This window comes from Pristis pectinata, chromosome 3, assembly GCF_009764475.1.
Source record: "Pristis pectinata isolate sPriPec2 chromosome 3, sPriPec2.1.pri, whole genome shotgun sequence".
In the NCBI taxonomy this organism is placed as follows: domain Eukaryota; kingdom Metazoa; phylum Chordata; class Chondrichthyes; order Rhinopristiformes; family Pristidae; genus Pristis; species Pristis pectinata.
In genome coordinates this window covers 10,504,934-10,527,776 of record NC_067407.1, presented here as the reverse complement: position 1 = coordinate 10,527,776, position 22,843 = coordinate 10,504,934, and the positions used below count along the sequence as shown (strand labels likewise).

Here is a 22,843-nt window from a genome sequence, read left to right as displayed (position 1 = left end):
GCCTGGTGAGCACAAGCCCAAAAGCTTTGATATCTAAGCTGAAGGCTTCCGGAACTGTAATTGAGTTCTTTCACTTTGATGACATTAGGCTATTTTGGAATCTGGCAGGAATATTGTGGGTGAGCCTGTGGTTTGTTAACATTAGGAGATGTAATATTAAGATCTGATTCTCGTGGCTTGGTACTGACTTTTGGTGGAGGGTGTACAGGGCTTGACAAAAGTGGGAGTCTGCAACTCTGGGTAGACAATTTCCAGGTGACAGAGGTGCTGTCAATCACAGTGTTGCTGGGGGACATCGGGAAGTTGATTAGTTTTGAGAACAGTGTCTGTGCAGGATTCAAAGATATGTGCATTTTGTGGGAAGAGAGGTACTGAGCATGTGGGTATTACTAGGGAAGAAGCCTCAATTCCAGTTCTATTGGAGAAATACTGTGTCAGGGAGCTTTTTGAATTGTGGAGCATTGGAAATGTGAAAGAAAGATCTTAGTCATGGAGTTGTACAGCACAGAAACACATCCCTTCAGCCCACCTTGTCGATGCCGACTGTGATGCCTATCTACGTTAATCCCATTTGCCTGCATTTGCCAATATCCCTCTATGCATTTCCTATCCAAGCACCTGTCCAAACACCTTTTAAATGTAGAACTGTATCTGCCTCCATTACCTCCTCTAGCAGCTTGCTCCAGATATTCACCACCTTCTGTGTGGAAAAACATACCCCACAGACCTCCTTTAAAATTCTCTGCTGTCACTTTAAAACTGTGACCTCGAGTTCTAGACTTCCCTGTCCTGGGAAAAAGATTCTGACCATCTATCCTATGTATGGCTCTCATAATTTTATAAACCTCTATAAGGTCACCCCTCAGCCTTCTATTCCAGTGAAAATAAACTCAGTCTATTCCAATCTATGCTTATAACTGCAGCCCTCCAATCCAGGCAAAATCTTGGTGAATCTCTTCTGCACCGTCTCTAGGTAGCTACCACATCCTTCCTGAGGTGTGGCAACCAGAAACCTGTGGTACACCACTTGTTACAAATTTCCAGTCAGAAAAAGCATCCATCCACCAATACTCTCACATAGCCAATTTTGGATCCAATTTTCCAATACGCTCCAGATACTTAGATACAATACGCCTCAGGGCAGGCATGATAGCGTAGCGGTTAGCATAACGCTATTACAGCACCAGTGACCCAGGTTCAATTCCTGCCACTGTCTGTAAGGAGTTTGTACGTTCTCCCCGTGACTGCATGGGTTTCCTCCGGGTGCTCCAGTTTCCTCCCACATTCCAAAGGCATATGGGTTAGGAAGCTGTGGGCATGCTATTTTGGCGCTGGAAGCGTGGTGACATTTGCGGGCTGCCCCCAGAACACTCTACGCAAAAAATATATTTCACTGTGTGTTTCGATGTACATGTGCCTAATAAAGATATCTCTACTTTGTGCCTTAACCTTCTGGATCAGCCTACCTTGCAGAATCTTGTAAAAACCCTTACTAAAGTCCACGTAAACAAGGTCTACTGCTCTGAACTCATTAATTTTCCAAGTTACCTCCTCAAAAAATTCAATCAGATTTGTGAGACATGATCTCCCCTGCACAAAACCATGCTGACTTCTCCTAATCAGTTCCTGTCTTTCCAAGTGAACATAAATCCTGTCCCTCAGTCTTCTCTGACAACTCACCAGCTTGTAGTTTCCAGGCTTATCCCTACTGCCCTTTTTGGCCAAGGAGCTAGCATTAGCTATCCTCTGCTCTTCTGGTACCTCATCCATGACTAACAAAGATGTAAAAATCTCTGTCAAAGCCCCAGCAATTTCCTCCCTTGCTCGCTGAGGATCCTGGGATAGAACCCAGCTGGCCCTGGGGTTTTCCCACCACCCTAATGTGCTCCAAAAGCTCCAGTACTTCCTCCTTCCTGATACAGACATGCTCCAGAATACCAGTGTAACCCTTAACTCTCCACCCTCCACGTTTTTCTCCCTGGTGAGTACCAATGGGAAGTATTCACTTAGGATCTCTCTCATGCCCTGGGGGGGGGGGCTTATTCCTTCTTTGGCTACCCTCTTGCTTCTAATATACTTATTAAAAAGTTTTAGAATTCTCTACAATCCTACTTGCCAAGGTCATTTTATGGCCCCTTTTTGCCCTCTAATTTCTTTCTTAAGTTTTCTCCTACATCCGCTGTAAACCTTAAGTGACTCATCCGATAACAATTTCCTTAGCCTGACATATGCTTTCTTCTTTTCCCTGATCAAACCTTCAATATCCTTGTTAACTAAAGTTCCCTAAACTTACCATCTTTGCCTCCTACCCTTACAGGGACATGTTAACTCTGAGCTCTTAAACGCCTCCCATTTGTCAAATGTTGCTCCCCTCCCCCTCTCCCAAGCAGCTGCTCCCAAACTACCTCTCCCAGGTTCTGTCTTATACTATCAAAATCCATCTTGCTTCAGTTTAGGGCCCTAACTTGAGGACCTACTTTCTCTTTTTCCTTCACTGTCTGAAAGTTTGCAGAGCTATGGTCACTGTCCACAAAGTTTTCCCCCACTGACACATCAATCACTTACCCATTCCCAATCCCTAAGATAAGATCAAGTACAGCCCCATATTGCTTCAGACAGCCCTCTTGAATGCATTTATGAATTCCTCCCCATATAATCCCTTTGCACTAAGGCAACTGTAGTTAATATTGAGAGAGTTAAAATTTTCTACAACTATAATCCTATTGCTTTTACACCCTTCTGCAATCTGCCTATTTACCTATTCTTCTAATTCCCACTGACTATTGGGAGGCCTATAGTATAACCCCATCAAGATGACTGCTCCTTTCTTATTCCTAAATTCTACCCATATGGCCTTATTGACCTATTCCTCCAGAATATCCTCCCTGGGAAATGCCATAATGCTCTCCCTGATCAGCAGGGAATAGCCACTCCTCTTTTGTAACCTCTGTAATGCCTGAAACGTCTATACCCAAGAACATTGAGCTGCCAGTCCTGTCTTTCACTAAACCACATTCCTGTGATTGCAATAACATCATAATATCATGTTCTGATCCAAATCTTGGAGAGTTGGGTAGGAGTTAGCCTTTTAATAGAACACTGATAGAGGATCTGGAGAATTTTGACATCAGGGAACAAGGAGAAGGACTCTGAAAACACGGGTAAATAAGCTATGGGCCCTCAAGGGCAGTGAAAAGAAGAAAGGTGTCCAGTAGCATGTCAGAGCCTGTTCAGGGATCCAGGAATACTGAGAGGTGGAGTCTGGGTAGGGGAGGTAAAGCAGAGCAAAGCAGCGATGAAGGGAAGGGAAAGAGGAGCAAATAGACTATTCTGAAACTTCAGTCACTCGTGAACTAAGCTCTCGGACTTAGTACATTTACAATTTTGCTCTTGGTGGATTTTTTTACATGTGCAGGGATTTTCAAATGTAAACATGCAATTTCCTTTCATAGGCAAATGTGATCATTGCTGAACCATACCTTAAATATGGAGATGCCCCATACACCCTGCAGTATGGCGGATGTGGCGAGAAGGGCCAGTATATTCACTTCACCCCAAACTTCATACTAAATGATGAAATAACCTCAGTTTATGGCCCAAAAGGTAACAATTTAAATAAGCTTGCATTGCTGTAACATGTGTTTTGAACACTGAATTACCCAAGTGACATAGGAACAGGTGCCTGAAGCGTCTTCCATCAATCAATGATATCATTGCTGATCTAAAGCCCAATGACAATCCCAACAGAAAGTCAAGCATTCGAGACCTGGAAATGGACACAATATTTCTCTATAACAAGCATATTCAGCACAGCACAGAGTCCTAGCCTATCCAGTCTCTCCTTGTAAAAATCCTTCTAGTCCCGGTAACATTCTTGTGAATCTTTTCTGCACCCTCTCTAGCTTAGGAGCATTTCGGAGAAAGTGACCACAACTCCCTGACCTTTAGCATAGCCAAGGACAAGGATAGGAACAGACAATATGGGAAAGGTTTTAATTGGGGGAGGGCTAATTACGATGGTATTAGGTAGGAATTTGGGAGCGTAAATTGGGAACAGATGGTCTCAGGGAAATCCATAGCAGAAATGTGGAGGCTGTTTAAGGAACACTTACATGGGGTTCTGGATAGGTTTTTCCCACTGAGACAGGGAAAGGATGGTAGGGTAAAGGAACTAAGTTTGATAAGAGAGGTGAAACATTTAGTCAAGAGGAAGGAGGAAGCATACTTAAGGTTTAGGAGGCAAAAATCAGGCAGGGCTACCTTATAAGAATTATAAGATAGCCAGGAAGGAGCTTAAGAAGGGACTTAGGAGAGCTAGAAGGGGACATGAGAAGCCCTTGGTGAATAGGAATGAGGAAAACCCCAAGGTGTTCTACACGTACGTGAAGAACAGAAGGATGACTAGGCTGAGGGTAGGACTGCTCAGGGATAAAGGGGGAAACATGTGCCTGGAGGCGGAAGGGGTAGGGGGGGTCCTTAACAAATACTTTGCTTCATTGTTCACCAGGGAGAGAGACTTTGACAAATGTGAGGTCAGCATAAAACAGGCTAATGTGCTGGAGCATATTGAGGTTAAGAAAAAGGCAATGTTAGACCTTCTGAAAAACATTAGGATAGACAAATCCCCAGGGCCACACGGAATATACCTCAAGTTACTACAGGAAGCGAGGGAAGAGATTGCTGGGGTGCTGACAATGATATTTGTATCCTTCCTGGCCACAGGAGTGGTACCAGAGGATTGGAGGATGGCAAATGTTGTTCACTTGTTCAAGAAAGGTAATAGGGACGATCCTGGGAATTATAGACCAGTGAGTCTTACTTCAGTAGTGGGCAAACTATTGTAGAGGAGTCTTAGCGACAGGATTTACGAGCATTTGGAGAAGCATAGCCTTATTAGGGATAGTCAGCATGGCTTTGTGAGGGGCAGATCGTGCCTCATCAACCTAAATGAGTTTTTCAAGGAGGTGACAAAACAAATCGATGAAGGTAGAGCAGTGGATGTGGTGTATATGGACATTAGTAAGGCATTTGACGAGGTTCCCCATGGTAGGCTCATCCAGAAAGTTACGAGGCATGGGATCCATGGAGACTTGGCTGCGTGGATTCAGAATTGACTTGCCCACAGAAGGCAGAGGGCGGTAGGAGATGGAGAGTATTCTGTCCTGAGGTCGGTGACGAGTGGTGTTCCGCAGCAATCTGGTCAGGGACCCATGCTCTTTGTGATTTTTATAAATGACTTGGATGAGGAGTTGGTGGAATGGGTTGGTAAGTTTGCAGATGACATGAAGATTGGAGATGTTGTGGATAGTGTAGAAGGTTGTCGTAAGTTACAACAGGAAATAGGATGCAGAGTTGGGCAGAGAAGTGGCAGATGCAGTTCATTCCGAACAAGTGTAAAGTGATGCACTCTGGAAGATCAAACTTGAAGGCAGAGTACAAGGTTAGTGTCAGGATTCTCAGCAGTTTGGAGGAACAGAGGGATCTTGGGGTCAAAGTCCATAGATCCCTCAAAGTTGCCGCACAAGTTGATAGGCTGGTTAAGAAAGCATATGATGTGCTAGCTTTCATTCGTCAGGGGATTGAGTTCAAGAGCCACGAGGTAATGCTGCAGCTTATAAAACTCTGGCTAGACCACAAGAGTATTGTGTTCAATTTTGGTCACCTCATTATGGGAAGGATGTGGCAACTTTAGAGTGGGTGCAGATGAGATTTACCAGGATGGTGCCTGAATTAGAGAACATGCCTTATGAGGAAAGGTTGACCGAGCTTGGGCTTTTTTCTTTGGAGTGTTACGGACTCAGTGAATATCCCTTTAAGATAGAGAGAGTGTGTGTGTGTGTGTGTGTGTGTGTGTGTGTGTGTGTGTGTGTGTGTGTGTGTGTGTGTGTGTGTGTGTGTGTGTGTGTGTGTGTGTGTGTGGCGTGCTTACGTCAATAGAAGATAAAGGACGTAATGACATTGTTGAAGAAGTCAGAAGAAGAAGGGAGAGAGAGAGAGAGAAGGGAGAGAGACACCAGCCTGCTAGTGTTCTCTATCGATGGATGAGAAACAATAACTGTGTCTGCCACTGAAATCCATGTATGGAAATTGGAAGTAATCCGGTGGAGTTCACTTTGTTGCTGACCTGTAGAAGGAAACAGGTATTTGTGTGTGGACGACCACGATTCGGAGGCTTTTCAGGGTGAGGAAGTCACTACCAAGTAAACACTGAAGTGTCGTTTGGGTTCCATCGTGGAACATTTGGATTTCGTATTTACTCTCTCTATGTTTCTCTACGTCTACGCTTTATCTTCAGACAACGGTGGTTGTTGAAGAAGCCCTGCTCATGTTTCACCTTATGGCTTGCGGAACTGAACTTTAAGAACCATTCCTGAACTTGGAGTTTGGGACTTTGTCACACACACATGAAGAGTTTAGTTTTGGGGTTAACGTTCAAGGTTTAACATTTTTGAATTCTAACATACTAACATTTTTACTTTTATTTTATGTATTATCATAAGTAATGATTAATAAAATAGTTTTTAACACTGAATCATGCTCAATGTGTTTCTTTTGTTGCTGGTTCATGACAAAATTGGGGGCTCGTCCGGGATCCAACCCAAAGATTAACGAGTGTCGTCTGGGATCATTCCCCAGATTGACGAGATTTGTTCGGGATTCAATCCAAAGACTTTTGAGGGAGGTCTGATAAATTCTTTTTAATTGGCTTGTGTGGGTGGAAACCAGCAGCAATGGATATTAAGGCATTTTTGGAGTCACCAACCCTAAAGGGATTGGAGGTGGCGAAAAAGGATGATCTGATAAAGATTGCTACAAGGCTAAACCTTACAGAAGTAAAGCAGTCTATGAGAAAGGCAGATATTCAGAGACTGATAGCTAGCCATTATGTGGAAAAGAAGGTGTTTGAGAAGGAAGTGTTAAAACAGTTTCCTGGCAGTGAAATAGCAATTTCTAAGGCACAGGTGCAGCTGGCAAAGATAGAGGCTGAACGAGAGCAAACCCAGTTGAAGATAGAGGCTGAACGAGAGCAAACCCAGTTGAAGATAGAGGCTGAACGAGAGCTAACTCGAATGAAAGAGGCTGAACAGGAACGGAAACTAATTCGGTTAAATTTTGAGGCAGAGGAGAAGGAAAAACAGAGGCAGCATGAGTTACAAATGAATCAGAATCTGATTCTGATGATGGGTTTTTAGCCAGCAGAGAGGTTCAATTAGTCCCTCCTTTTGAGGAAGATCAGGTTGATCAGTATTTCCAACATTTTGAAAAGGTTGCTGAGAGTTCAAACTGGCCAAAGGAGGGATGGGCTCTTATGTTACAGAGTGTAATTAAGGGTAAAGCTCAAAAAGCTTATTCTGCTTTGTCTGTTGAGGATGCAGCTGATTATATTAAGGTAAAACAAGGTGTGTTAAAGGCCTATGAATTGGTACCTGAAGCTTATAGACAAAAATTTAGAGACTTGAGGAAATCTGCAGATCAGACTTATATGGAATTTGCCAATGGAAAGAGAATATGTTTTGAACGATGGTACATGGCTAAAAATGTAGATGGGGATTTTGATAAATTGAAAGAATTGATATTAGTGGAAGACTTTAAAAGATGTGTTCCAGCTGAATTAACAACATATTTAAATGAAAAGGAGGTGGAAACTTTAGAAGAAACTGCTAGGTTGGCAGATGATTATGCTTTAACCCATAAATCAAAATGGGGACAACCTAAAACCTTTCAAAAGAGTTACAAAGACAATCCAGGTAAACCGGAGATTAAATTGGGAGGTAATCAAAAAGGAAAGGATGAAAAGAAGCCAGGGCTGGAGAAACCTGTTGAGCGTACTTGTTATTACTGTAAGAAACCTGGCCATGTGATATCTAATTGTGCCCTTTTGAAAAAATAAGGAAGGAAGCTGTGCCCAATGCTTGCTTTCAGGCAATTAAAAATCAAAAAGGTTTAGGAGGTGCTGTTAAAGATCAGTCCTTGCAAGAGGTAAAAGCTGAAAAGTTGGAGGAGGTGAGAAAGGAATTCCGTTCTTATGTATCAGAGGGTTTTGTTTCACTGAATGATGGGTCACCCCAGGTGCCAGTGAAAATTCTTAGAGATACTGGGGCTTGCCAATCTCTCTTGCTGGACAGTGTTTTAAATTTTGGTGAAGAAACTGACACTGGTGAGGTAAATCTAGTGTGAGGCGTTACAGATGACACCATGTCTGTCCCTTTACACAGGGTGATTTTAAAGTCAAAGTTCGTAGAAGGACGAGTCGAGATAGGGATAAGACCTAGTTTGCCAGTGGAAGGAGTTTCTTTGTTATTGGGAAATGACCTTGCAGATGGAGAAATTGTTCCTGTGGTACAGTTAACGAGCAAACCAAGGATTGATGAGTCTGAGAATGATCCAGATGTTCACCCATCATGTGCGGTGACTCAAGCTAGAGCTAGAGAATTAGCCAAGAACGACAGTCCGGTGCAGTCTGATGTGGTTCCCTGTGACAGTCCTAAACAGGAAGAAAATTATGATGCCTTATCTGAGACTTTTCTGTCTTCACTGGAGGATCAACATCCTTATAGTGAGCCTGAATTTAAAGATTTGTCTTTGTCGAGGAAGGAGTCTATGGTGGAACAGACAAAGGACCCTGAGTTGACAGAATTGAAAGGAAAAGCTCTCTCATGTGAGGAGATTGAGAAAGTGCCAAGTGGATATTATGTCAAAAATGGAGTGTTAATGAGGAAATGGAGACCTCCTCATGTCCCTGTTAATGAGGAATGGGAAGTTATTCATCAGGTTGTTGTTCCAAAAGTTTATAGGAATGAGATTTTAAACCTGGCCCATAGTATGCCTTTGGGTGGTCATTTTGGTGTGAATAAAACTGTAGGGAAGATCTTGAAACAATTCTATTGGCCTGGATTGAGAAAAGATATGGTGATGTTTTGTTGAACCTGTCACACATGTCAGATGGTAGGTAAACAAAATCAAAAACCCCCTGTGGCTCCGTTGAAGCCAATTCCTGCTTTTGGTGAACCCTTTTCGAAGGTGATTGTGGACGGTGTTGGCCCATTACCAAAGTCTAAGACTGGAAATCAGTATTTGTTAACCAGCATGTGTGTAACTTCTAGATTTCCAGAGGCAATACCCCTTAGAAATATTAAGGCCAAGATGGTGTCAAAAGCTGTTTTAAAATTTTTTACCTTGTTTGGTTTGCCAAAAGAAATCCAATCTGATCAAGGCAGTAATTTTATGTCTAATTTTTTTCAACAACTAGTCTATGAGCTGGGAGCAAAGCAGATTGTATCATCTGCATATCACCCAGAATCTCAAGGAGCTCTGGAGAGATTTCATTCTACTCTCAAAAATATGCTGAAGACTTATTGCTTTGAAAACACAAAGGATTGGGACTAAGGTATCCATTTACTTTTGTTTGCCATTAGAGAATCAATCCAAGAGTCAATAGGATTTAGTCCGTTTGAGCTGGTATTTGGACATAGGGTGAGAGGACCTTTGGAGTTGTTAAGAGAGCAATGGTTTAATGAAGAAGTGCACTTGAGTCTGTTGGATTATGTCCAAAAATTTAAAACTCGGTTGGAGAGAGTCTGCCAGCTAGCGAGAGAGAATTTGAAAACCAGCCAGATAAGAATGAAGACATATTTTGATAGACGTGCTCGGCCTAGGACATTTGCAGTGGGGCAAAAGGTGTTGGTATTTTTCCCTAGCCAAAATAATCCATTGCAATCTCGTTTTTCTGGACCCTATGTTATTGAATCTCGAGTGACTGATTTAACATATATAATCAAAACACCAGATAGACGCAAGAAAACACAACTCTGCCATGTAAACATGCTAAAACCTTATTATGAGAGGGATTCAGTTGTGGCCTTGGTGGGTGATGTGAAGGTTGTTTCTAGAGTGCCTGATGTTGATGTTGAGGAAGGCCGATTTAGACCAAATATTGTTCCATCGAAACTAAAAGACCAAAATATCCTGGAGAACCTTGAAACAAAGTTGGACCATTTACAAGTTTCACAAAAACAACAGATGAGAGAACTAATTTTAAAATTTAAAAATCTGTTCCTAGATGTTCCAAACAGAACATCGATAATTACCCATGATGTTGATGTTGGGGATGCAAAACCAATCAAACAACACCCATATCGAATGAATGTGGAAAAAAGTAAACTTGTTGATCAGGAGATAAAATATATGTTGGAAAATGATATTATTAGACATTCTACTTCAAACTGGAGTTCGCCCTGTGTTATTGTGCCTAAACCTGATGGAACTGTTAGATTTTGCACAGATTACAGGAAAGTGAATGCCGTAACAAAGTCAGATGCTTACCCTATTCCTAGGGTGGATGATTGTATAGATAGAGTGGGAAAGGCAAAATTTCTTACAAAGATTGACTTATTAAAAGGGTACTGGTGTGTTCCATTAACAGATAGAGGAAGGGAGATTTCTGCCTTTGTAACCCCTTCTGGATTGTATGAATACAATGTTCTGCCATTTGGAATGAAAAATGCTCCGGCAACATTTCAAAGAATGATTAATTCAGTGATTCATGGGTTAAAACATACAGATGCCTATATTGACGACTTAGTGATTGGGAATGATACATGGGAGGATCACATATCTGCGTTAGAAAGGTTGTTTGAAAGACTTTCTGAGGCTAACCTTCCAGTTAACTTAGCTAAAAGTGAATTTGGCCATGCCACTGTGACGTATCTTGTGTATGTTGTAGGTCAAGGCAAGCAAGCTCCTGTTCAGGCAAAAGTTCAAGCAATATCTGAGTTCCCTATTCCCACAGGTACGAGGACTGTTAGAAGATTTTTGGGAATGGTTGGATATTATCGAAAATTTTGTAAAAATTTTGCTGATATTGCTCTTCCCCTAACTAATCTTCTGAAGAAGGGAGTAAAGTTTGTTTGGACAGATTCTTGTCAAGAAGCATTTGAGAAGCTGAAAGCCATTTTATGCTACCATCCTGTGCTCAAATCACCTGACTTTGAAAAGCCATTTTCGTTAGCAGTAGATGCCAGTGATGAAGCTGCAGGAGCTGTGTTGTTGCAGAAGGGTGACCTTGATGATATTGACCATTCTGTAGCTTACTTTTCAAAGAAATTTAATGAGCATCAAAAGAATTATTCCACCATAGAGAAAGAATTACTGTTGCTTGTTTTAGCCTTGCAACATTTCAGTGTATATGTTTGCACTGCTCAGAAACCATTGACTGTATATACAGATCATAACCCATTGGTGTTTCTGAGCTGAGTCAAAAACAAGAACAGAAGGCTGTTAAACTGGAGTTTAATTTTGCAAGAGTTTGATCTCGTGATAACTCACATTAAAGGCAAAGATAATGTGATTGCTGATTGTCTTTCCTGATGTTAAATGGGAAACATGTATCTGTACTAATCTGATAGTCTGTAGTTGTGTAGAATGATAATTATTAACATTACTAACTGTATGCGCGGTTAAATTTTTCTTGGGAAAAATTCTTTTTAGGTGGGAGGTGTTACGGACTCAGTGAATGTCCCTTTAAGATAGAGAGTGTGCGTGTATGTGTGTGTGTGGCGTGCTTACGTCAATAGAAGATAAAGGACGTAATGACATTGTTGAAGAAGTCAGAAGAAGAAGGGAGAGAGAGAGAGAGAAGGGAGAGAGACACCAGCCTGCTAGTGTTCTCTATCGATGGATGAGAAACAATAACTGTGTCTGCCACTGAAATCCATGTATGGAAATTGGAAGTAATCCGGTGGAGTTCACTTTGTTGCTGACCTGTAGAAGGAAACAGGTATTTGTGTGTGGACGACCACGATTCGGAGGCTTTTCAGGGTGAGGAAGTCACTACCAAGTAAACACTGAAGTGTCGTTTGGGTTCCATCGTGGAACATTTGGATTTCGTATTTACTCTCTCTATGTTTCTCTACGTCTACGCTTTATCTTCAGACAACGGTGGTTGTTGAAGAAGCCCTGCTCATGTTTCACCTTATGGCTTGCGGAACTGAACTTTAAGAACCATTCCTGAACTGGGAGTTTGGGACTTTGTCACACACACACGAAGAGTTTAGTTTTGGGGTTAACGTTCAAGGTTTAACATTTTTGAATTCTAACATACTAACATTTTTACTTTTATTTTACGTATTATCATAAGTAGTAATTAATAAAATAGTTTTTAACACTGAATCATGCTCAGTGTGTTTCTTTTGTTGCTGGTTCGTGACAGGAGCAACACAGGATGAGAGGCAACTTGATAAAGGTGTATAAGATTTTGAGGGGAATAGATAGAATGGACAGCCAGCACTTTTTTCCCAGTGTAGCAATGGCCAATATCAGAAAACATCAGTTTAAGGTCAGAGGAGGAAAGTTTAGAGGAGATGTCAGAGGTAGGTTTTTGTTTACACAGAGTGGCGGGTGCCTGGAACACACTGGTGGTAGAAGCTGATATAATAGGGACAGTTCAAAGGCACATGGATGTTAAGAAAAATGGAGGGTTATGAACTGTGTAGGAGGGAAGGGTTAGATTGACCATAGAGTAGGTTTATATAAGTCGGCACAACATTGTTGGGCAAAGGGCCTGTACTGTGCTGTACTGTCCTATGTTCTCTGTTAATCACATCCTTTCTATATTATGGTGACCGGAACTGTACATAATATTCCAGATGCAGTCTCACCAAGGTATTGTACGTGACATCCCAACTCCTGTACTCAGTGCCCTGTCTGATGAAGGCAAGCATGCCATCTGCCTTTTTCACCACCGTGTGTACCTGCATCCCATTTCTTTGTTCACTTTCCTAGTTGATCTGGATCCTATAATAACCTTAGACACCCTTCTTCACTATCCATTGTACAACCAATTTTGGTGTAATCTGCAAATTTACTAATCATGCCACCTACATTTGCATCCAAGTCGTTAATATCTAAGCCAAGCAACAGGAGATTCAGCACTGAACCCTGTAGCACACCACTGGTCAGAAGCCTCCAATCTGAAAAACAACTCTCACTACCTCTACCATCTTTCCCATCTGTCCTGATGCAGGGTCTCAAACTAAAACATTGACAATTCTTCCCCTCCCCACAGATGCTGCTCCACCCACTGAATTCTTCCAGCAGTTTGCCTTTAGCTCCCGATTCCAGCATCTGCAGTCCCTTGTGTCTCTCACAACCACCCTCTGCCTCCTACCACCAAGCCAATATTGTTTCCATTTGGCAGCTAGCCTTCCAGACTAGCCCACCATGTGGGACCATGTAGACTATGTCTATCATCCTGCACTTATCAATCCTCTTGGCCACCTCTTCAAAAAATCTCAATCAAATTTCATGAGACACAATTACCCACACACAAAGCCATGCTGATTATCCCTAATAAGTCCTTGCATTTCCAAATGCAATTAGATTCTGTCTCTCAGAATCCCCTCCAGTAACTTTCCTGCCGTTTATGTTATATTAATACGCTGTTGCTAATTAGCTACTTCCTCAGAAAAATTCATCTAGATTCATTAGACAAAGTCCAGCCTTTACAATCCCGGTTAGTGCCAGCTAATGTGCTCAAGTGTTCCAGCACTCTGTTTAATTATAGACTACAGTATCTTCCTCACAAGATGTTGGTCTAATAGGTCTAATAATTGCCTGGTTCTACTAAAGGAGAATTTTAACATGCAAAATAGCAGAAAGTGAAAGGAAATGTGACCTAAAGAGGACCATCACCTGACTCGAATGCTTCCAGGCTGAATGAGCCGAGTCTTGCTGCACACAAATAACAAGAGTTGCTGTTGTCATTAGCTCTGTCAAGCTTTCAATTAAAACTACATTTCACTGCATAGTTACATGGAACTGAGAAGATTTCCAATTGATTTAAGCATCCGTTTGAAAATGTCACCAGCACAGGCTTCCAAGGGCTCAAGAGAAATTTGTCAGCAGGGAAGTGTGGTGAAAGTGCCCATCAAAGAATATTTCAAGCTGAGACCGTCGCCAGTAGTGGAAGCTTGCTTACCTTATGAACACAGTTCACATTTGTTGATTCAACCATTGGGCAAAATAACTGCCTATTTATTTTTATGATGCCAGAAAAAAAAACTCATCCCACTGAGAGTAACTTGCCCTTGCAAGTGAATTATGTCAATATCTAAACCGGAAGAAATAATAGTACTGTTTATATCTTATAGAATGTGAAAGCATTGCATTCATTATTAAAAGAAAAGATTTTGTTTTTATAGGTAAAGTATTTCTTCATGAATGGGCCCGTTTTCGCTGGGGTGTGTTTAATGAACATAATGATTTGATCCCATTTTACAAATCCAACAATGGAACCTCTGAAGCAACAAGGTATGACAAATCTAATTGTATGATTTCATTTGGTCTTGGGATCCCTAGTCAAGAATATCGGAGACAAAAATGGAAGAATTTGCATTTCTATATTAATTTTCGTAATCTTAGTATGTCCCAAAGTGCTTTACAGCCAATGATATACTGTTTACATACATAAATTATAATGTAAGGAATATAGCAACCAATGTTGCACAAAGCTTGCTGTCATAGACAGCAATTTGATAATGACCTCTCTCTGTTTTAAGTCATGCTATATGAGTCATACGTGATGGTCAGGACACAAAGGAGAACTCCACTGCTTCTAAGCTGTGTCATGGGACTTTAGGCTGAAAGGGCAGTCACAACCTCGGTTTGTGTATGTGCAGTCTGCTGCAGTAGTGTAATGGTAGTAATGTGCATCATTAAGGACCCTCACCACTCAGGCCATGCCCTCTTCACGTTACCACCATAAGGGAGGAAGTACAGGAGCCTGAAGACCCACAATCAATGTTTCAGGAACAGCTTCTTCCCCTCCACCATCAGATTTCTGAACGGTCCATGAACCCATGAATATTACCTTGTAGCGACTCACCGCACCGGCATTCGAACCAGCTCCCGACATCGCGACGTCGTCGGAGGCCCCAATCCAAGATGGCGCAGGGCCCTCCTTCTTCCCCAGCGTTGGGCTGGGAAAGCCCACGCGTGGGAAGGTCAGGTGACCTGCGTGTGACGTCAGCGCGGGAACTGTAGCGCGGGAAGTTTTCAGCTATTAAAGGCGCACGGCGCCCCGGGTCTGCATTCGACCTCTGATTTTGAAACCAGCGACTCTGTGTCTTCATTTCATAGTGTGTAGCTAGCCGCTACATTGGTGACCTCAACGGGCCCAAACGTTTTTGGACCCACGATATCTGCACAGCAAGAGGTACAGGCAGTAGCCCTTCAACTGCCCACCTTCTGGACCCTCCGGCCCCGTGTCTGGTTCGACCAGGCCGAGGCCCAGTTCCAGGTTTGCTGGATCACCAGGGACGACACCAAGTACTATTACGTGGTGGGCGCCCTTGACCAAGACACTGCCGCCCAGGTCGAGGATTTCATCCGGGCGCCCCCGGAGGAGGAGAAGTACAATAAGTTCAAGACCCTCCTTCTCGAGACTTTCAGCCTTTCCCGACGTGAACAGGCCTCCCGCCTACTTCACCGTGATGGGTTGGGCGACAGACCCCCTCTGCGCGCATGAATGAGATGTTGGCCCTGGCAGACGGGCATAAACCCTGTCTGCTGTTTGAGCAGATCTTCCTGGAGCAGTTACCTAACGACATCCACCTGTTCCTGGCGGATGCCGATTTCAGCGAACCCTGGAAGGTGGCTGCCCGGCCTGGGCGGATGTCCTTTGGCGGGCGAGAACGGAGAGCAGGGCGTCCATCGAGCGCGTTGCCACGCCACGTACCCAGCAGCCCAGCAGGCCGGCCACCATGCAGGTTTCCGGGAAACGCCAGAGCCAGCCGCCACTGACGGCTACGGCGGCTAGCCACCCGGATAGCCTCTTGCATGTGTGGGACAGGCGTTCCGGACGTCGGATCCTAGTGGACACTGGAGCCAAAGTCAGCGTCGTGCCTCCCACTGGCTGTGAGACTCGCAACTGCAAACCAGGATCCACCCTCAGAGTCACCAACGGCAGCGCCATTCGGACCTTTGGCACCCGGCTGATACATCTCCAGTTTGGCACCTGCAACTTTACGTGGAGGTTCATCCTGGCCGCCGTCACGCAACCACTCCTTGGGGCAGACTTCCTTCGTGCCAACGGTCTGCTGGTTGACCTGCGGGGTAAGCGTTTGGTACATGCCAGGACCTTCCAAACGTTCGTGTTGGGTGTGGCCAAGCTGCCGGCCCCACACCTCGACTCAGTCACCACGTCAGCCAACGAGTTTGCCAGGGTCCTGGCAGAGTTCCCGTCCGTACTAACGCCCCAGTTCTCCACCACCTTGCCCAAGCACAGCGTCCAGCATCACATCCCCACCCAGGGCCCTCCCCTCCACGCCCGCGCCTGGCGGCTACCCCCAGACAAGCTCCGCCTTGCGAAGGAGGAATTCAAAAAAATGGAGGAGCTGGGGATCATCCGCAGGTTGGACAGCCCATGGGCCTCTCTGCTACACATGGTCCCCAAGGCAGCCGGCGGCTGGTGGCCCTGCGGCGATTACCGACGCCTCAATGACGTTACTACCCCGGACCGGTATCCCGTGCTGCACATTCAGGACTTTGCTGCCAACCTACATGGGCGGTCCATTTTTTCCAAGGTCGACCTCGTCCGCCGATATCACCAGATCCCGGTGCATCCGAACGACATTCCAAAGACGGCGCTGATCACACCTTTCGGCCTCTTTGAATTCGTCCGGATGCCCTTTGGTCTCAAGAACCCGGCTCAGTCCTTCCAACGACTCACGGACGTAGTCGGGCACAACTTTGACTTCGCCTTCATATACCTCGACGACATCTTGATCGCCAGCAACAGCCACCAGGAACATTTCAAGCACCTCCGCCAACTTCTTTCTCGCCTGAGGGAGTTCGACCTGACTGTCAACCCAGCTAAATGCCAATTCGGGCTGGAGACAATCGATTTCCTGGGTCATCGGATCGACAAACATGGCGCCTTGCCCCTGCCTGCGAAGGTCAACGCCATCCGCCATTTCGCCCGACCCACCTCCATCAAGGGCCTTCAGGAATTCCTCGGTATGGTAAACTTTTATCACTGGTTCATACCATCCGCGGCCCACATCATGCGCCCGTTGTTTGCTCTCCTGTCAGGCGGAAGCAAGGACATTGTTTGGTCGGAAGAGGCTCACACCGCGTTCATGGAAACCAAGCAGGCCTTGGCGGACACGGTCATGTTGCTGCATCCGCGCACGGACATCCCGACTGCCCTAATGGTCGACGCCTCCAGCACAGCAGTCGGAGGCGTGCTGGAACAACTTATCGAAGGGTGTTGGCAACCGCTGGCGTTCTTCAGCAGGCACCTTCGACCACCAGAGATCAAATATAGCGCCTTCAACCACGAGCTGTTGGCGTTGTACCTGGCCATCAGACACTTCCGTTACTTCTTGGAGGGCAGGCCGTTTACTGCTTTCACCGACCACAAGCCGTTGACCTTTGCCTTCCACAAGGTCTCAGATCCCTGGTCCGCACGGCAACAGCGGCACTTGTCATACATCTCAGAGTTCACCACCGGCGTCTGCCATCTGTAGGGGAAAGAGAACGTGGTCGCGGATGCGCTGTCACAGCCCACCATCCAGGTTTTGTCCCAGGGGGTGGATTTCAGCGCCTTAGCGGAGGCACAGTGAACGGACATGGAGATGCCCAGCTATCGCACCACAGTCTCAGGCCTGCAACTGCAAGACCTACTGATAGGCCCCGATGAGCGCACCATACTCTGTGATATCTCCACAGGTAGACCCCGCCCCATCGTGCCAGCTGCCTGGCGCAGACGGGTGTTTGATGCCATCCACGGCCTTGCACACCCATCCATCCGGACTACTGTCCAGATGGTGTCAGACAAGTTCACCTGGCATGGCCTGCGTAAACAGGTTTCCGAGTGGGCCCAGTCCTGCACTCACTGCCAGACCTCGAAAGTACAGCAGCACGTCAAGGCCCCCTTGCAGGATTTTCAGCCTACCCGCCGGAGGTTCGACCATATCCATGTCGACCTGGTCAGCCCCCTCCCAGTCTCCTGAGGAGCGCGGTAGCTCCTCACGATTGTCGACCGTTTTACCCGCTGGCCTGGGAGCCATTCCCCTCGCAGATACCTCCACCCAGTCCTGTGCACGGGCCCTTTTGTCAACTTGGGTAGCCCGTTTCGGTGTCCCGGCACATATCACTTCCGACAGGGGAGCTCAATTCACCTTCAGCCTGTGGTCTGCCGTCGCCGACTTGTGGGGTTCCTGGATCCACCTCACCACAGCCTATCACCAGTAATCCAATGGGCTGGTGGAGAGGTTCCATCGCCACCTGAAGTTGGCACTCATGGCCCGCCTTAAGGGGCCCAACTGGGTAGACGAACTCCCCTGGGTCCTGCTGGGGACCCGCATCGTGCCAAAAGAGGACCTGTGTGCCTCGTCCACGGAGATGGTCTACGGAACGCCCTTAGTTGGCCTGGGCGAGTTCCTACCAGCTGCTCGGGGGCCAGAGGAAGGACCTACCACGGGGCTCGACCGGCTGCATGAGCGGCTTGGAAGCCTGGCCCCGATTCCCACCTTGCAACACAGAAAGGTCCTGGCCCATATGCTGATTTCCCTCCAAGACTGTAAGTTTGTCTTTGTCAGGAGGGGCGCACCGATCACCGCTGCAACGGCCTTACGAAGGGCCATTCCGGGTCGTCAGGAACAATGGATCTACGTTCGTGCTGGACATTGGGGGGCGCGAGGAGGTGTTTACGGTTGACCGGCTGAAGCCGGCTGATTTAGACTCGGACCAACCCACGGTGGTACAGCGAGCGCGGCGCCAGGGCAGGCCACCCAAGTCATAGTTTATTTCATTCTGGTTTTCGCGACGGTATTGTGGGGGGGGTGGGGGGGTGAGGTGGGGGGTTATGTAGCGACTCACTGCACCGGCATTTGAACCGGCTCCCGACATCGCGACGTCGTCGGAGGCCCCGATCCAAGATGGCGCGGGGCCCTCCTTCTTCCCCAGCGTTGGGCTGGGAAAGCCCGCGCACGGGAAGGTCAACTGACCCGCGCGTGACATCAGTGCAGGAACTGTAGCGCGGGAAGTTTTCAGCTACTAAAGGCGCACGGCGCCCCCGGTCCGCATTCGACCTCTGATTTTGAAACCAGCGACTCTGCATCTTTCATTTCATAGCGTGTAGCTAGCCGCTACAACCTCATTATTCCTCTTTTGAACTATTTACTTATTTTTGTAACTTATAGTAGTAATCTCTAATGTCTTTATGTCTTGCACTGTACTGCTGCCGCAAAACAACAGATTATATAACATATGTCAGTGATAATAAACCTGATTCTGATTTGTTGACAAGATTAAATCATCGAGTTGGATGGCTTGATTATGGGTTTCAGAATATCATACACAGGAAGGATTAGTGGCAACAATTGCAAAGAACAGTACTAAAATTCATCCTAGTTTAGTGAAGAAGTGTTCAAGTCTTTGGAGGGTTTTAAGGCTGGACTGGGAGGTCCAAGCAATGTGTCACACTTGAAGACTAGGGTGGAAATGAGAAGATCAGTAAACTGGCCACTCCTTGTCTTTTCTGATGAAACTGTCAAATGTACTGAAATAAGCAGAAGTACACTTTTATAATCATTATTTTGACTTTCAGATGTTCACTCAGCATAAGAGGAAAGAATGCTGAGTGCAAGGTCAGTTCCTGTTCACCATGTACCATTGATGAAAACACAGGATTACCCAATAAGGAATGTAAATTTTTCCCAGAGAAAAATCAATTGTCATCATCTTCAATAATGTACTTACAGGGTTTACCAAATGTAAGTAGAGTCACTAGAAGCTTTTCTTCCCTCAATTATTTGGCTAGATTGTGCTGGCTGTGGATGTTGGTTCCAAATGGAGCAGTCATGCTCACTTATTGTAACTGAAGTAAGTGATGGCCCTTGTCAATATGCCTAGAGTCTGGGGATTTACTGCTGAATTCAAAAGGCCAAATCTGTCAGTTTTCCCTCCACTTTTGGATTCCTGATGGAGTCCAGTGGTGGTGCCCAGTCTTGGTGAGATCCCGCAACATTACACTGACGTATTATCTCTCAGACCCTACATCAGGTCAGGCCTGTTGTGTGATCTGAAGCCCCATTGATTACAGCAGGGATTCTCAGCCTACAGATTAGGAGGCAAAGAAAAGGTAAGATTTCTTTATTAGTCACATGTACATCGAAACACACAGTGAAATGCATCTTTTTGCATAGAGTGTTCTGGGGACAGCCCACAAGTGTCGCCAAGCTTCTGGCACCAACATAGCATGCCCACAACTTCCTAACCCGTACGTCTTTGGAACGTGTGAGGAAACCCACACAGTCACGGGGAGAACAAACTCCTTACAGACAGTGGCCGGAATTGAACCCGGGTCGCTGGCGCTGTAATAGCGTTACGCTAACTGCTACACTACCAGTATATTTATTTGTTTATTTTACTTTATTATTTTTCATTATTTCTAAGCTTTTATTGTGTTTTGGTTAAATTTATTTCTTCCATTCTTTATTTGTTTGTCAAATGATAAACTTCAATCTCAATAGGTTTTAAATGTCATTGTATCTCAGAGACATTTGAAAACTGTTAAATTCAACAATGGCATTGGCTGCCAGAACTTCCCTTCAGCTTTGCCTTCTCCCTAATTTTGTCAAGTTTTGGAGATGGTGGGAACGCTGCTCTTTGTTTTCTGACGTTACGTCAACCTCACGATATCATTGTCCAACTCAAGAGTGCATGATGGGCAATCTATGTCTGCTATAGGTATGTGTGAGCATGTGGGACCAAAAGTGGGAATTACAGCACCATCTGGTCTAATGTTAATAGTCTGGATGCTCAGCACATCATATTAGCCACATCACTGCAGGACAGCCTTGACCTTCTAAGGTCCAACCAATTTCACCTGCTTCATCAATGCCCTTTCTTGTGTGTCAAGGCCAGAAGTGGGTTGTGTGCTGAGATTTACACAGGAGTCAATTTGATTTCTAAATCCTTGGATAATGAAGCAGTTTCTTTCCTGATGCTACAAGCCCTGGACAATTTTCAGCACTGCCTCATAAATGGCAAGCAACATTCAAGTCAAACAAGTGTAGGCAAATACAATCTTCAATAAGAGAGAGACTAACCATCTGCCATTGTTGGGCTTCATCACCAACACCAAATGCTGACCATTAGTGTCTTAGGAGGTTCGAGTGGGGCAGGGTAGGGTGATGTTGTCACTGCTAACCAGAAAGTTAACTGGACAAACTACATACATACAATGGTACAACGTCAGTTCTGAGATTAGGTATTCTTCACCTTCTGATTTCCCAAAGCCTATCCAGCATCTCCATAGAACATAGAACAGTACCGTGCAGGAATAGGCTCTTCAGCCCAGCATGTCTATGCCGACCATGATGCCAATCTAAACTAATCCCACCCGCCTTCACATAGTCTGTAACCCACCATTCCCTGCCTGTTCATGTGTCCATCTAAATGCCTCTTAAACATCGCTGTCGTATTTGCTTCTGGCACTTCCCCTGCCAGAGTGTTCCAAGTACCTACCACTCTATCGCACACCTCTTAAAATTTTCTCCTCTAACCTTAAACCTATGCCCTCTAATATTCGACCTTTTCACAATAGGAAAAAGACTGACTATCTACCCTATCTATGCCTCTCATGATTTTATATACTTTTATCAGGTTGTCCCTTAGCGTCCAATGCTCCAGTGAAAACAATCCAACTGCTTCTTCTAGCTAATACACTCCCTTCCAGGCAGCATCTTGGTAAACCTCTTCTGCACCCTCTCTAAAGCCTCCATATCCTTCCTATAGTGTGGCGACCAGAACTTCACACAATACTCCAAATGTGGCTCAACTAAAGATTTATACTGCTGAAATATGACTTCCTGACTTTTATCCTCGGTGACCCATCTGATGAAGCAAGCGTGTCATATGCCCTCTTTACCTTCCTAACCACTTGTGTTGCCACTTTCGAGGAGCTATGGACTTGCAACCCAAGATCCCTCCATATATCAATGCTCCAAAGGGTCCTGTCATTTATTGCATACATTCCACTTGCATTTGACCTTCCAAGAAGCAACACCTCACACTTAAATTTGATTAGTTTTAAGATAGTGATGGAAAAGGATAGGATGGGTTCACAGGCTAGGGTCCTAAACTGGAGCAGGGCTAATTTTGGGGAAATTAGGCAGGATCTAGCAGATGTCAATTGGGTGAGCCTGTTGAAGGGAAAGGAACGAATAGCAAGTGGGAGGCTTTTAAGAGTGCAGTATGTTCCTGTTAGCGTAAAGGGTAAACCTGGCAAGTTTAGGGAACCTTGGCTGATGCAGGATATTGAGGCTCTAGTCAAGAAAAAGAAGGAAGCATGCATTGAGTTTAGGAAGTCGGGGATGAGTGAATCCCTTGATGACTATAAAAAGATTAAGAATACTCTTAAGAGGGAAATCAGGAGGGCAAAGAGAAGGTATGATATGGATCTGGTGGGTAAGGTTAAGGAAAATCTCAAGAGGTTCTACAGCTATACCAGGGGTAAAAGCATGGCTAGGGAGAAAGTAGGTCCCCTTAGAGATCAGCAGGGCCACCTACGTCTTGAGCCACAGGAGATGGGTAGGATTTTTAACAAATATACAGTATCTCTTCAGTGCTTACTGAGGAGCAAATCATGGTTGCTCATGAGATAAGGGAAACTAGCGGAGAAGTTTTGGAGGAAATACATATTACCAGGGAGGAGGTATTTGCAGCCTTACAACGCATTAAGGTGGATAAATCCCTAGGGCCTGACCAAGTGCATCCTTGGACTTTGTGTGAGGCCAGAGAAGAGGCCCTTGTGGGGATATTTGCTTCATCGTTAGCC

At 45.1% G+C, this 22,843-nt stretch overlaps 1 protein-coding gene across 1 annotated transcript in view; it reads left to right on the top strand.

Moving 5' to 3' along the window:
• The window catches only part of LOC127568923 (calcium-activated chloride channel regulator 1-like), a 40,698-nt gene that overhangs the window by 998 nt on the left and 16,857 nt on the right, over positions 1 to 22,843 (top strand). The window contains exons 3-5 of the mRNA XM_052013183.1: positions 3,453 to 3,603; positions 14,199 to 14,307; positions 19,610 to 19,775. Coding sequence (XP_051869143.1) covers positions 3,453 to 3,603; positions 14,199 to 14,307; positions 19,610 to 19,775 — 426 coding nt within the window. The remainder of the gene's footprint in view (positions 1 to 3,452; positions 3,604 to 14,198; positions 14,308 to 19,609; positions 19,776 to 22,843) is intronic.